Source organism: Natator depressus, chromosome 1 (genome assembly GCF_965152275.1).
Source record: "Natator depressus isolate rNatDep1 chromosome 1, rNatDep2.hap1, whole genome shotgun sequence".
Lineage (NCBI taxonomy): Eukaryota > Metazoa > Chordata > Testudines > Cheloniidae > Natator > Natator depressus.
Window position 1 is genome coordinate 328471733 of NC_134234.1, and position 15892 is coordinate 328487624.

Below are 15892 nucleotides of genomic sequence, written 5' to 3' on the forward strand. Positions count from 1 at the left end.
TTATTTGTAAAAATGACACAGCCACTGGGATAAGCTCAGAAAAAAGGGGCAGCAATTGTTCCCAGGGACATGTGGTCAACCTAATAATGAACAAGTTGTGAACTGAGTTAGAATAGATCTAAAAATATATATCGGATTCAGAATCAGATGAAATCCAGCCCTTACATCCTAAGTATTTGTCACAAATAAATACTGTAATTGTAGAGCAGTATTATAAACTACTGTGGTTTTATCCATGATCAGTTTATGTATTACATAACAACAGAGGGAAGGCCAACTTTTTATATGGATTTGGGGCCCAATCCCACTCACTTTAGCTCCAGTGCAACTTCAATTAACTTCAATGGAAGATGCTGAGGTCCCATACAGCCTTGTCCTCCATTATGCAGCGCTCATCCTGTGCTGGGCTGAGTGCCTTCAATTCCCATCTTCCTTCATCGGGAATTGATGGCACGGAGAACAGTACAGAGATACTCAGCACCATGCAGAATCAGACCCTTAATCATGAAAAACCTACCTGCCGTGAAATAAAGCTTCAGGGTCAGACCCCAAAATGCACAGAAACTTACAGAACAATGACTTGCAGCTTATCAGTTTACAATAGTGTGAGATCAAATTCAGGGAAAGCAAACGTTATTCATCTTCTAAACCAAGAGTTCCCCTTTGAATTCAAAATGATATAGCTTATGAACCAAGGGAAGCAATGCTTTTTCAAAATAGTAAATGTGGGTTATGTATAAGTACAGGAAGCAACCATCTCTACTTCACAATCATGCAAATTATTCTTTTGCGGTAATTATTGTCACTTACAAACAATATAGTGCATGCAAAATTTTGGGTTTTTTAATTGTGCAATAAATATACACAAGAAAAGCTAACGGAGCACATACAATGAAAAGCAGATGATAACTTAAACATGTGCGTTTCATTCTCTTTCAGAGTGACTATGATTTTTAAACAGTTTTAAAATGTATTAAATTTGACTAGAGTCAAACCAAGTGGATGCATAATTTGCAGTTATTTAGTACTTAACACCAGCTTAACATTCTGCTGTATTTATTTAAATTAAACACTTTTTAATTACACCATTTATAATACATCAGAGAGGTTCCTTCTCATGAACTTAAGTGAGATAAGCTCTTGTGCTTATCTGGCAGAAGTATTGAATGGGGTCCACATAAAACCAGTTAAGCTGGATAATCCATCAATGGAAGTGAAATATTTTAAGCAAGTTTATTGATGAATGAGGTTACCTTGTGCCATCTAAACAATAAATTTTCTTACATCATCACAATTCTGAATGCACAGAAGTCCACATGACAAGATATATTTTAACAGACCAGATTTAGAATGTTCATTTGCTCTCACATTAAACTCTCTACGGTTCTAATACACAATACTGACTTTTAGCACATAATATGATTGCTCATAAGGTGTAATTATAATTCTGTGTGCCTCAGGAAGTTGAATTACTGATTCTTGAAACCCATAATGAAACTTTATGCATCCAGTTTTTCTTACGAGATTCAACTGTTTTTAAAGATTTGGGGGTTTTCAAGAGAAACTGTGTAAAAAAAAAATTCAACGATTGAATTTCAAAGGATGAAGTCCCATGTAAGGACTGAAGAAAAGAGTAAATGGGGCACACTTTATATACATATTATTCTATTTATATAATGCAGTTAGAAAAGTAGACACCAACAAATAAAAAGGAAAATGCACAAGCAAACCAAAAGGAAACCAAAACAACAACAAATGACTTGAGCATACTATTGTATCTAAGCACCATCCAGAATTTGCTTTTTCAGTAAAACAAAAACAAAGTTAGAAAAGAGAGATACACAAAAGATGCACAAAGGAACAAAAAGAAGAACAAGTCCTTGTAGGATGAAAAAATCAGATGCATGCATAGAAATGAGGATTTGTGTTGTGAGAGTAACATAGCAGTCTGAGGCCTAGTTTACCTTCACTGTCTGACATGGCATGCTGGAAGTCATCCATGATGAAGGCTATATCCCGGTCATACCCGCGAGTCCGTGATTCTTCCCTCATATGTTGCTGGACCTCAGGTAGTGAATGGCTTGATCCAAACTGTTCCCGGGTATCTGCAGATATTGGTGGCAAGGGTCCAGCTGCAGCTCTTGCCATTCCCATTGGCTGACCAACAGGACTTAAAGGGCTCTCTTCCTCTGAGTTCTGTGCTACTATCGGGATTCTTCCCCTGCTTTGGCTAATAGGTAGACTTGTAGGTTTAGTTCTTCCAGAGGGAGCTGCATGACTAAAAGAAATATCTAATGGTTCAGACTCCTGGGCTTTCAGTCTTAAAGAAGAGCTAGAGGAATCTCTTTTTAGTGATAAATCAAGTCCATAGACTGAAGAGGGTCTAGATGAAGGCCTTGATCTATTGCCACTACTATAGGACTTGTCAGCTTCATCTTGTAATGTGGATCTCATTGTTGTACCTAGTGTGGTCCCAAGGCTGGCTCCAAGGGATGATGTCAGTGTTGGCCCCATAAATTTCTGTTGGTCCGTGATATTTTTTCTGAGGCCAAAAGTGATATCATCCTGAAGAAGCCTTGCCCTGGAGGAGATGCCCCCAAGCGATGAAGTACTAGAAGTCATATAGTTTGAATAATCAGGCTCGAGGTCTCGACTTTCCTGGATAGGTGAAAACTTTGACAGTTTGGGGTCTATCAAAGCTTTCTTGTGCTTTGACTGCTTTTGGTAGAGGAGGGCTGCTGGGAGCTGCTTGGCTGCTTGTTTCTCAAGTGTGAGCCTGCTTATGCTGTATTTCTCAGATTTGGGGAAATGCCTGTAGCTGGTATCTGCATGGTAATACTGAGAAAGGCCAGCAAGGTGATCGAGGCTTTCTGCACCCCTGCGGAACTCCTGCTTGATCTGATGTTTCAGAAGCTTTAGCTCATAAGGATCTTCCATTGGATCTTCATCTGCTTTCACGTAAGCATGCAATCTAGAAGAAGTTTGCAGTGGTGCTAGGAAGTCCGACACTTCCTGTGCTCTCCGGGCCTCGGTGGTTCGAAGAAGCCGATCGGTTTTTGTCAGATCCTTCTCGTGGAGGCTAAAAGCAGAGCTCAGTGCTGCTGTTCCCTTTGTAAGCTCTCCTATATCATCCAGCAGCACATAATTTCGGGGTGTGTGATGATGGTCTATGTCTGCATAGAATGAATCTGCAGATATGCTTGATATGGGGCTGCTCGCCATGTTGCTTCTCTCGTCCAGCCCTATCCTTAAATCCAAGGTATTGTATTTGCTGCCAAGATGGGAAACAGCATAAGTAGTATCACTGGAAACAGGTGCTATCATGAGAGGCTGATTACGAATCACATCATAGTTTGATGTTATCTTAGGCTCCAAATATAATGTAGTTTGCCTTGGCTTTTGCTGTATCATCATCATTTGTGACGGGAGTTGGTATGATGACTGTTGGGTTGGTGGAGGCTGAGCTTGGGGAGTAAAGGACATGGTTGCCACAGGCTGGAAGGCTGATTGGGTTTGATAGGGTGAAACCTGTTGATGATATAAAGTCTGCTGCTGTTGGTAATGTGACTGTTGTGTATACTGAGTTGGTGCTTGGGTAGGGAGAGCAGGAGAAGAATATTGATATTGTGTATAAGGGCTTGTAGGGGGAGCAAACTGAGTTTCTGGCTGGGTCTGTGGTGGCATGAATTGATTAAATTCTGTCTGTGGTGCAGTTCGTGGTCTTTCCAAGCCATGCTGGGCTTCCATTCTAGTAGGCCTGGTATTATTAACTTCACTGTCTGACATGTAATCACGTTCTTCTGCTACTCCTTGGAGGTAGGCACGCTCTCTCTTTTCTCTTTCCTTTAACAAGGCTTCTTTCCGCCTATTGATGCCCATTTCCAAGTACCGCAGTTTGGCATCTATTTCTTTTTCTTCCTCATCTAGCTCTGCTTGCTTCTTCCTAAGCTTGGCTGACTCTCGTTCTACCAGATCCAATTCCCTGTCTATATCCTGGAGAATTTTAGCTCTGGCCATGGTGTTGGTTCTACAGATCCTTCTGCGTGAAACTGATCCCACAGTAGTTAATGCTGACTGGGTCCCTGTGGTAGCATCTTCTGGAGGTGGGTTGGGTAGAGTCCTCTTTACTTTCTTCTGGGTGCCCGATGTTATACCTGTAGAACCTTTAGCCTACAATAAAAGAAACAAAACTGAGTCACTATTATAGAAACTTAAATTCTAATACACTGCAGGCTGGTAATAACACTTTTTAGCATTGTTTCATATCTTAAACATATGCTATACCTGCTGTAGAGGAGTCTGTGACATCTGAAAATACGCAACAGAAAAAGGCATACAAGGGTGCATTCAGAGCCTGTTTAGATAGGTCATCTAATTCAAAACAGGGCAGGCACCAAAGAATTGCCACTGATACCTTAAACAGTATACCAGCCTAGGACTTTTTCTTTATTAGTCTAAGATTCAGAATTGTTCTGTCAATTCTACTGCAGTCCCACGGAGTTTTTGATTTGCCATTTTATTCTTAAATCTGAATAGTTATATACTCTGACACACAGTTAGTACCTATATACACACATACATATAAACGCACTCCCTCCATACAATATTCTCATGATGACTCTGGGCCAGCTCCTTAGCACATGCTAAGCATCCACAACTCTTACTGAAAGTCAGTGGCTGAAGCAGCTCTTTATGTTGCCAACACACCCCGTTGTCAGGTGGAGAACTGGAGAAGCTGTGACTGATCCTCTGGACAGTGGCTGATACTCGGTCCCCATCACTATTGCCTGCCTTATCCCCACTGCCATGAAGGAGTCCCTGCAGGCCAGAGCTCTGTTCTGCACAAGAGGTGAGCAACCTCTTCTTGGCTCCCCTCAAATGTGGCTGTCTTTGCAGAAGGGAACTATATCAGTTCCAAAACTAGGGAACTCTCCACGGCATTAGTGGCAGGGGCAGGATGTGATACCAAGAGAGGTCACAGAAGGACCTATATAAATAGAAGTTGTGAACTTTAGGTAATTTTTTCAAAAGCTCCCAAGTCACATTCAAGTGAAGCAGGCATTTTGTGCAAATAGGTCTACTAAGTTACATAGATCCACTGGAAATTTTAGTCTGTCTCCCTAGCATCTCTGCGTAAGCTTTGCCTTAGTAAAGACCAGAGCTCGTGGCCTTAAGTATAATGTAGAACAATCACTTCAGTCCCCACAGAAATGGAGTCACCATGATGGTAGAACATGAAAGCTAGTAACAGCCTATGTAAACATTACAAAGCCGATTAAGACAGGAACTGAAGAATTTTATATGCCAACTAGATACCTGCTTCTACCTCTGTATGTGCAACAGAAGTGTAGCACTCTAGCAATTGTTGTCAATTTAAAATGTACTTTTTGCTGAAGTAAATGTTACTTCAACGAGACAAGAAGTCAACAAATTCATTTTAATTGCTATAGGAGGTATTTATTTCCAAGCTACAATGTGTTATCAACTAATAGTTGAAAAGGTTTGAAAAAAAGAAGAAGTACTAACAACCTTCTATGCCGGCCACCTGTTAACCTTAACCTTACCAATTCAAAATAACCAACCCAATGTCATTTGTCATGGGTCTTTAAACAAACTTTCACCAAGTTATGAAGTGCCATTTAAAGCTTTTTTCTTCCTCATCATCTAACTTCCATCAATTTTTCCATGCTTTGCATTTCAAGAAATGTAATTTAGTTTTGGTTTCAACTTCCTGTGGCCATTTCCCAAACCCATATTGTGCCAACAAATCAAAGAAGCTAATTTTCTCTCACTCAGTGTGCAGTTGTAATCAAAGACAAATTAATCATCTACAGTAGGTCTAGTTGGTGTTAATTTATATTTTAAATTCAGCCTCTAGTCATGCTTCCCCCACTCCCTCTCAATCTGAAATAGCAATCACAGAAGGTGACTGATATTGGGGAAGAGCCATTAACCGCAAACTCATTAAAGGCATATGATACTTTGAAGAATGATTATGCTGTGATGATGGCAATGCTAGTGAGTAAACCTGTACATCAGTTTATGCCACATTTTATTAACAAAATGTGTCTTATTTTCAGTTAAAACACCGAAAAGTCAAAACGGATAGATTGCTCATGAAGAAAAAGAACAAATTAAGGGCCTGATCCTGTGAGGTACAGAGTACTTCTAAAGAAACATCTATACTGCACACTTCTTATGCAGGTGTATAGCCCCAAAACCATGAGTCTAAATAACAGTGTAGATGGTAAGGCATAGCTTAAACAAGTAAAGACATGCTTGAAACCTATAGGCATGTACCCATGTATGTATCCACAAGGTTCTCAACTTGCACCAGCAGTGTCTCCCTATCAGGGTAGTATCCTCCTGCCACCCCACTGCTGGAGCCTTTCCCCACTGAAAGAAAAGATTCTGGCAGTGGGCACAGGCTCTGGCAGGGAGAGACAGTGTGGAAACACTTTGGTAGTAGGGAGTCAGCAGGGAAAGGTTCTGCCAGCTCGCCACTATAGAGCTTCTGCTGGCACAGGGAGAGACTCTGGAAGTGGGGAAAGACTATGGTTGGGGGAGGTAGAGGGGAAAGGCTTCAGCAGCTGGGAGATGCCTTTCCCTGTTGCCCCCCACCACCACCAGAGCCTTTCACTGACACATGTAGCTACACACTGCAGTGTGAACACAGCTTCCTTTTCTCTGTGCATGTAGCTACATGCCACTGTCACTAATGTACAGTACAGATGTATCCTTAAAAGAACTGAACACCTCCAATTCCTATTTGATGTTCTCAAATGATTTAGTTGGGGATTGGTCCTGCTTTGATCAGGGGGTTGGACTAGATAACCTCCTGAGGTCCCTTCCAACCCTGATATTCTATGAACACCTCATGGGATGGGACCCCAACTGTCCCAGTATGTGTGAGTTAATATTTTTTTTATTTTTAGCTTTACATATTATTTCCTAGCTGGACAGGGCAGGCACAGTGAGCTTGGTTATTTTCCTGTTCAGTTTACATTTGGATGGGGGGAAAGATATTTTTCTGCAGTGTAGTGCTGCAATATTCAAAACATCTGCTGGTTTTTCTAGTTCTTTATTTTGGATAACATCATCATCAATGATGTTAGCAACATTATACGGAGTTCTCGTAATGGTGCTGGTAGTTTCTAGCTATGATCAAGAGAAATTCAAACACAGTGACTGGTTGTATAACACAAGAGGGTGACAAATACTTTTTTGTATTTTTTTTAATTTGTGCACAACCAAGGAAACAGATATACACCCAGAAGCTGTTCCTCACCAAACTGCAATCTTGGTATCATAGAACCATAGAAATTAGAAATGGAAAGGACCTATCAGAGCATCTATAGTCCACCTCCCTGCCAAGGCAGTTTTGTTCCCTATAGTACCTGATCTAGAAGTATGTCCAGTCTAGTTTTAATATGTGCCGGGGGAAGGGGCTTCCACTACTTCTCTTGGAAAGCTGTTCCACAGCCAGGAATCACTGGCTAAAGGTTATGTTGGAGCCAAACTAGATGATCATAATGGTCCCTTCTGGCCTTAAAAGTATGACATCATTCTTTATATTTCACCTAATTTTCCATGTTCTTAATTTCATCCTCCCACTCCTTTGTTCCACCCTAAATGCCTTTTGACCTAAGGTCCAAACTGCGGTATTTAAACACAAGTCCAAGTAGAGGATAGTTTAGACCTACATAAGACCCCAGGAAGGGACTGTGTCTCCAGGAGTAGTAATAGTTTGCTCTGTTTCTTGTTTCAGCATCATAACATGAAGAATTCACCATTTTTGCTATAGTCCCTTGTGGACTGGAGTCAAGTTCAAGGTCTGCCTTGAAAATGATGATTAATTCAATGGCGTGGGCCCAGGATATCTAAAAGAACCTAAAGCCCGGGAATGAAGAACGAGATGGACAATTGTGGCACAATGGAGCTTTCTACAATAAGGATAAAGCCTGTGTGTGCGGGAGATACTATCCCCACTGCCTTCCATACTAAATGCAGAGTGCATTTCTTTGATTTCCCTTGTCTAATATAAATACAGACCAACATGTACATAACCCCCCAAAACAAACAAACAAAAAGAAACCTACCAGAACAAAACACTGCACTGAACACACAATTCTCCCCCTAGGGAGAGGATGAGAGAACAAACATGTGACAGATGTTAGTCATGTTATTGCTTAATATTCTACTGGAAAGTGCTCAGATAGTACAGTGATGAGAGCAGTATAAGAACCTGAACATAATACAATAGAATAGAATAGATCATGGTGGTTAGCAAATAGAGTAATAGAATTTAAGGCCAGTAGGCCCACCAAATCATCTAGTCTGATGTCCTGTATATCATGGGCCAACAACGTCACCCAGAACCCGCACACTAAAACCCAATAACCAATTGTAGACCAAAGTAAATGAGACCCATGGGAGACGAGACTAATATGTGTAGGATGACCAGACAGCAAATGTGAAAAATCGGGACAGGAGGGTGGGGGCGTAATAGGAGCCTATATAAGAAAAAGACCCAAAAATCGGGACTGTCCCTATAAAATTGGGACATCTGGTCACCCTAAATATGTGTCACAGGCATAGAACAGGAGGGATCAATGTGCCTCTGTTTGGGGCCCCTGCAATAGAAGAGAAATGATGACGTGAGATATACCCAGATAATCCTTGCAAGTCACCACACACACACGCTGCAGAAGAAGGGGAGGAAATAAGATCCCCAAGGCCATTGCCATTCTGACCCAGGAAAATATTCCTTCCCAAGACCACCTATGGCAATCAGTTAAACCCTGAGCATGTGAACAAGAACCAGCCAGCAAACACCCAAAAAAGAGAATGTTCAGCACCAACTCAGAGCCCTGGCCCACCCCGCCCAATGTCCCATCTCCAGCGGTGGCCATCCCTGATGCTTCAGAGGAAGAAGAAGATTAAAGAAAAAAAACCTTGCAGAATACACTGGGGGAAAAATACCTTTCTGACCCCTGCAGGTTGCCAGCTGTTGAGCCCTGCCCTCCGCCATCACAACCAACCCTGTCATATACATAAATTATTTCCATTAGCATTTTTATTATTACTTTTATTAGTGTCATAATTAACAATTGTCCATTTATTCCCTATATATCACTGTAACATTTATTGTCCTCCCTTTTTAGTGTATATACAGCCCTGCATTTTTGCTCTCCTTTCTTATTGTGTTGGTCCCTTCTGTCCTACCCCTGATGTTCACTTCATCTCATTCTTCCACTCTCATCCCTCTGCCCAACCCTTTGCATGGAAAGCTCCCCGCATCTTGAACTGCCAAATCACCAATCTTCTGTTTCAAGTTTCCACCGAAGGCTCATTTTTTTCAGTCCACAATAAGAGAAATGAATCAAGCAATTACACACAAACCGCCCCCCATCCCCCCAAAACGAACCTTCAAGTTACTCTTTCCTTGAACTTCCCAAATAATAAACAAACAAATAATGATAAATAATCCTGGGAAGCAGTGACTCTGAAAAGAGACTTGGGGGTTATGGTGGATAATTGGATGAACATGAGCTTGCAATGCAATGCTGTGGCCAAAAGGGTTAACATGATCTTTGGATTCATAAACAGGGGAATCTCGAGTAGGAACAGGGAAGTCATATTACCTCTGTATTTGGCACTGATGCAACCACTGCTGGAATACTGTGTCCAGTTCTGGTGCCACAAGAATGATTAAGGGATAGGAAAACATGCCTTATAGTGAAAGACTCAAGGAGTTCAATTCATTTATCTTAACAAAGCAAAGATTAGTGGATGACTTGATCACAGTCTATAAGTATCTATATAGGGAACAAATATTTGATAACGGGCTCTTCAGTCAAGCGGAGAATCCATTATCCCTGGGCTGGAAGTTGCAGCTAGACAAGTTCCAAATGGAAATGAGGCATACATTTTTGATAGTGGGGATGATTAACCATTGGAACAATTTACTAACGGCTGTGGTGAATTCTCCATAACTAGCAGTTTTTAAAACCTAGCCTGGACATTTTTCTGAAAGATCTGCTCTAGTTCAAAGAGGAATTGTTTCAGGGAAGTTCTATGGCCTGTGTTATACAGGAGCTGCTGAAGAGATGCTTACAAGTGGTCCCTTCTGATCTTGGCATCTCTGAATCTATACAGCATTTACTCAAACAGCTAATTTATAAACATTAATTATGCCTCATAACAGCCCTGTGAGTTACTATAATATTGGATCCTCTAAGACTGGAACTCTACCTGAAGGATATACTCTAGGTGCAAGAATCATGAATACAATTCTATGGTGTGCACAGGGATATCTTAGGGCCAACTGGCATACAGGTTACAGGGATCCTTGGCTCTGGTATCTACATACTAGTTTGCCAAAGGGTATCATGTAAAGTCTTTACTGAAAGCTTGTGTCACACTGATCATCAATCATTGCAAAATGTATGGATGGATAATATGTAAGGGGTTATGTACAGATAATATGAAAGGAGTTATGTATAGATACTGAAAATTATGTTCTTAAGGTCTGTGAGTTGGGGCTGGTCACTTGAAGATGAAAAACAGGTTTCTTCCAGGCAGGAGACACTTATCGACACCTGTCTGGTTATATGTAGATTGAGAACTGTATGCTTCACAATGAATACCTATTTACAGTCTAAGCACAATACTAATCAAGTGATTGCAAGGCCTTCAGGGGAGATTCAAGAAAGGAAAAAAAACAAGCGGTGGGGGAGTTTCCCTGTTTACAAGTGAAGAAAATGGGACACTGGAATTATATGTGGGATACAGAGGTGTAACGGGGTTGGCACCCACCTCTCGCGAGCACCCCCTGTGGTTGGGTGTGTCTGTGGTCTTTAAACCAGTCCCAGTCCTGCCATCGGGCCGTACTCCCAGGGCTTCCTCCCTGGAGGCAATGGTTTTGCCCTCTTAGTCTGTGTTGGCCCCAGTCTTCAGCTGAGCCTTCTGACAGTTCAGTCCCTTTCGGGGGGGTGGGGGGGGTTCACTGATGTCCAATTGTATACCCTTCCCCAGGGGCCTATGGGAAGGTGGGGGGAGGACCCAGGCCCACCCACTACTTTGGGCCCAGCCTTCACCAATGCCTTACCCTTAGCTCAGGGCTCTTCTAAGCTCAGGCCCAGTAGCTGGCCAGGAGCTCTTCCTTGCTCCCCTTGTGCCTACTAGCACTGGGCTGTCCATTGTTTTGCAGTTCCCTCAACCAGCTGCAACATCCATGCTCCTCCAGCTCTAATGAGGAACTGCCCTGTCTCTGGCTCTGTAGCTCCCTTTTATAGGGCCCTCCTGAGCCCTGATTGGATGCTTCTCCTACAACCACTCTAGTCTGCTTGGAAGATCTCTCCACTGTTCCTTACTTGGGACAAGTGTGGCAGGACCCTGAGGCCTCCATAAGGAGGCTTCTTGGCCTAGTCCACCCCATCACAAGAGGTTCACCCAGTTATCCTTCACTGAGGGAACAAGCTGCCAGCTGGTTTGTTTTATGAATGGAGGATTACAGCCAGTCTGGCAGTTTGAAGCTGGGTTTGGCTGAGCTAACCTTTGTGAGTTTGGCTGAGCTAACCTTTGTGAGGCAGGGGAATGTCTTGAGAGTTTTTATCTTAGGCTCTAGAAAGTGTGTTATGATTTTACTTTATATGTAACCATTTGTTTCCATTAATTCTACTTGCTTCTTCTCTAATCTCAGTTCTTTGTTAAATAATTTTCTTGTTTTAGTTGGTTACAGACAACAGTGGGTCATTACAACAATCTGTAATCCACTAGTCCCTGATTGCAGAGGTGTTAATGGGCCACTCTTCCTTGAATGGAGTACTTGTGGCACCTTAGAGACTAACAAATTTATTTGAGCATAAGCTTTCGTGAGCTACAGCTCACTTCATCGGATGCATGCAGTGGAAAATACAGTGGGGAGATTTTATATACACAGAGAACATGAAACAATGGGTGTTACCATATACACTGTAACAAGAGTGATCAAGTAACGTGAGCTATTCACTTCAATCTCTTTGGTCACTCGATTACAGACCTAAAAGTGGCAATTCTTCAACAAAAAAACTTCAGAAACAGACTCCAAGGAGAGACTGCTGAAATGGAATTAATTTGCAAACTGGATACAATTAACTTAGGCTTGAATAAAGACTGGGAGTGAATGTGTCATTACACAAAGTAAAACTATTTCCCCTTGTTTATTCCCCCCCCCCCCACACACACACACTGTTCCTCACAAGTTCTTGTCAACTGCTGGAAACGGCCCACCTTGATTATCACTACAAAAGGTTCCCCCCTCCCCCGCCACCCGCTGGTAATAGTTCACCTTACCTGATCACTCTCGTTACAGTGTGTATGGTTACACCCCTTGTTTCATGTTCTCTGTGTATATAAAATCTCCCCACTGTATTTTCCATCACATGCATCCGATGAAATGAGCTGTAGCTCACGAAAGCTTATGCTCAAATAAATTTGTTAGTCTTTAAGGTGCCACAAGTCCTCCTGTTCTTTTTACTAATGCTAAACGATCTGTTCCACCTTGCATTTAGCTGCCATGCTCAGAGTACCTTCCCCAGACCTGAAGACGAGCTCTGTGTGTCTGGAAAGCTTCTCTCTCTCACCAACGGAAGTTGGGCCAGTAAAAGATATTACTTCCCCCACCTTGTCTCTCTGATGTCCGGTGATACTATAACTACACTGCTTACAGCTGTGTAGAGGTTGTCAGTCCTACCACATTTTGTGCTGGCTTTAGTATATGGATTTTCCCTTTGAGATCAGCATCTCTCTCTCTCTCGTTTTGAGAGAGAGAAAGAGTCTTTAAAAGTAGAATATTTTCTACTGATTTTTGTCTTCTCCAATTTGATAGCACTGTTGATGAGGGCAGTAGAAATCTGCCCCATTACAGGAACCAGCCATGGACTAGGAAATGCTCCATTGCTTCTCATTTGTGTAAAAGCAACACTTTATTTTGTGGGATTGACTGGTTTAGAGTAATTGCTAATTGCTAATAGGATTTAACCTCTGCGGTTGTTTGTTGGATTCTAGACCACTCTTTCCCCATCTCTTCTTGATGCTCTACCTCCTCTTCCTTCCCCCCACCATTGTGGCTCTTGGCCCCCTCCTCTGCTCCCTATACTTTTCCCCATCATTGGGTGACCTCATTTGTTCACAAGAACTCAGCTATCATCTTTATATTTATGACTCTGAAATGTACATTTCATACTCCGACCTCTTTCTTTTAAATTCAATTTCCAATCCCTCACTGTCTTTGCCATATCCCAACTTTGAGAGCTCACTGTCAACTCAAGATCAACAAAAGCCAGCTCAATCTTTCCACCCAAAGCCCCCCGCTCTTTTCTCCTTTATAGGTGACAAAACTAACATCCTCCCTAGCACCCATGCCAAGAACCTGACTATCATCTTTGCTTTAATCAGGGACAAATCAGCATGTACAAGCATGTACATTGATGACATCTTCATCATAAGGACCCACGGGAAGGAGGCCCTTGAAGAATTCCACAGGGATTTCAACAATTTCCACCCCACCATCAACCACAGCCTGAACTAGTCCACGCAAGAGATCCACTTCCAGGACACTACAGTGCAAATAAGTGATGGCCACATAAACACCACCCTATACTGGAAACCTACTGACCACAATACTTACCTACATGCCTCCAGCTTCCATCCAGAAAACATCACATTATCCATTGTCTACAGCCAAGCCCTAAGATACAACCAAATTTGCTCCAATCCCTCAGACAAACACCTGCAAGATCTTTATCAAGCATCCTTAAAACTACAATACCCACCTGGGGAAGCGAGGAAACAGATTGACAGAGCGAGATGGGTACCCAGAAGTCGCCTACTACAGGACAAGCCCAACAAGGAAAATAACAGAACACCACTGGCCATCATGTACAGCCCCCAGCTAAAACCTCTCCAGCACATCATCAGCGATCTACAACCTAACCTGGAAAATGATCCCTCACTCTCACAGATCTTGGGAGACAGGCCAGTCCTTGCTTACAGACAGCCCCTCAACCTGAAGCAAATACTCACCAGCAACTACACACCACACCATAGAAACAGTAACCCAGGAACCAATCCCTGTAACAAACCCCGTTGCCTACTCTGTTCCCATATCTACTCTAGCAACACCATCAGAGGACTCAACCACATGAGCCACACTATCAGGGGCTCATTCACCTGCACATCTGCTACTGTAATATATGCCATCATGTGCCAGCAATACCCCACTGCCATGTACACTGGCCAAACCAGACAGTCTCTATGTAAAAGAATCATAGAATATCAGGGTTGGAAGAGACTTTAGGGTTGTGTCCAACCCCCTGCTCAAAGCAGGACCAATCCCCAATTTCTGCCCCAGATCCCTAAATGGCCCCCTCAAGGATTGAACTCACAACCCTGGGTTTAGCAGGCCAGTGAGCTATCCCTTCCCCTAAATAAATGGACACAAATCAGACATCAGGAATGGTAACAAACAAAAGCCAATAGGAGAACACATCAATCTCCCTGGACATTCTATAACAGATTTAAAAGTAGCCACATTTCAACAAAAAAAACTTCAAAAACAGACTTCAAAGAGAAATTGCAGAGGTACAATTCATTTCCAAATTTAACACCATTAATTTGGGCTTGAATAGGGACTGAGAGTGGCTGGCTCACTACAAAAGCAATTTTCCCTCTCTTGGTATCACCTCCTCATCAATTATTGGGAGTGGACCACATCCACCCTAATTGAATTGGCCCTGTCAACACTGGCTCTGCACTTTTAAGATAACTTCCTTCTCTTCATGTGTCAGTGTATTTATGCCTGCATCTGCAATTTTCACTCCATGCATCTGAAGAAGTGGGTTTTTTACCCACGAAAGCTTATACCCAAATAAATCTGTTAGTTTTTAAGGTGCCACCGGACTCCTCGTTGTTTTTGTGGATACAGACTAACATGGCTACCCCTCTGATACTTGAAGCCAGGATCTGTGCATGCATATCAAGCACAATTGCAGTTTCACCTGCCTTATTTGTGTATGCAAATGTTGTACTGCATGCTCAATTTCAGGGCTTTGCCTATATAATGGGTGCTGATGCAGGGGAAGGTTGTAAAATAGGGCCAAGCCAGTGCCACCCCTCCTCCCAGCACCCCTGGATCCAAAACAGTGCATGAGAGATCCTGCCCCCCCACGCACTGAGGCAACAGGACCCAGGTGATGCCCCCTCACCCACCCACCATGTGGTCTTGGCAAGGAGCAGCTAAAGTAGGGACTGCTACACTGAGGGCGGGGAGGGAATAAAATGGGGTACAGCCATGGTCACTTGTTCCTCAGCAGACCCTTCCTGGACCCAGAAGTGTGCAGGGGAGACCCCAGCTCTCTGGGAAAATTACATACCAGATGGTGTCTCACCTTCCCTCCACTACGTGCCTTGGGGGAAAACTGCAGAAAGAAACCAGCTGGAAACTCCAGCCAGTAGGAGCAGCTGCAGAAACAGCCAAAGCAGGGAGATTCAGAGGCCTTTCTGCAGTTTGGACTGGACTTTCTCTGCTCTGTGCTGACTGGCTGTTTGTTCCAATCCTCTCCTTCCCCCTTCCTCATAGTCTCTTCATCTGAGCTTTACCCCGCACTTGCCTGTTTACCCTCTTCTCCCGTCTCACCCCCACTTCCCTTGTCTTGCCATTTAGCAGATCCTCTCCTCACTAAACCCACTCCCCCAAAATTGTGGAACATCATGTTTGCTGCCAGCACATTGGTCACTCTGCTTGTCTGTTCTACCCCTCTCCCCCATCCTGTCTATCGATCTTGGTTGGTCCTTGGGCATTACTGTAATAAACGGGGTTAATAATAATTTAACCACCACAGAAGTTTGG

At 42.8% G+C, this 15892-nt stretch overlaps 1 protein-coding gene across 6 annotated transcripts in view; it reads right to left on the bottom strand.

Moving 5' to 3' along the window:
* The window catches only part of PCLO (piccolo presynaptic cytomatrix protein), a 522276-nt gene that overhangs the window by 204366 nt on the left and 302018 nt on the right, over window positions 1-15892 (bottom strand). For all 6 annotated transcript variants that reach the window (XM_074942561.1, XM_074942563.1, XM_074942562.1 and 3 more), the window contains exon 7: window positions 1965-4170. In XM_074942561.1, coding sequence (XP_074798662.1) covers window positions 1965-4170 — 2206 coding nt within the window. The remainder of the gene's footprint in view (window positions 1-1964; window positions 4171-15892) is intronic.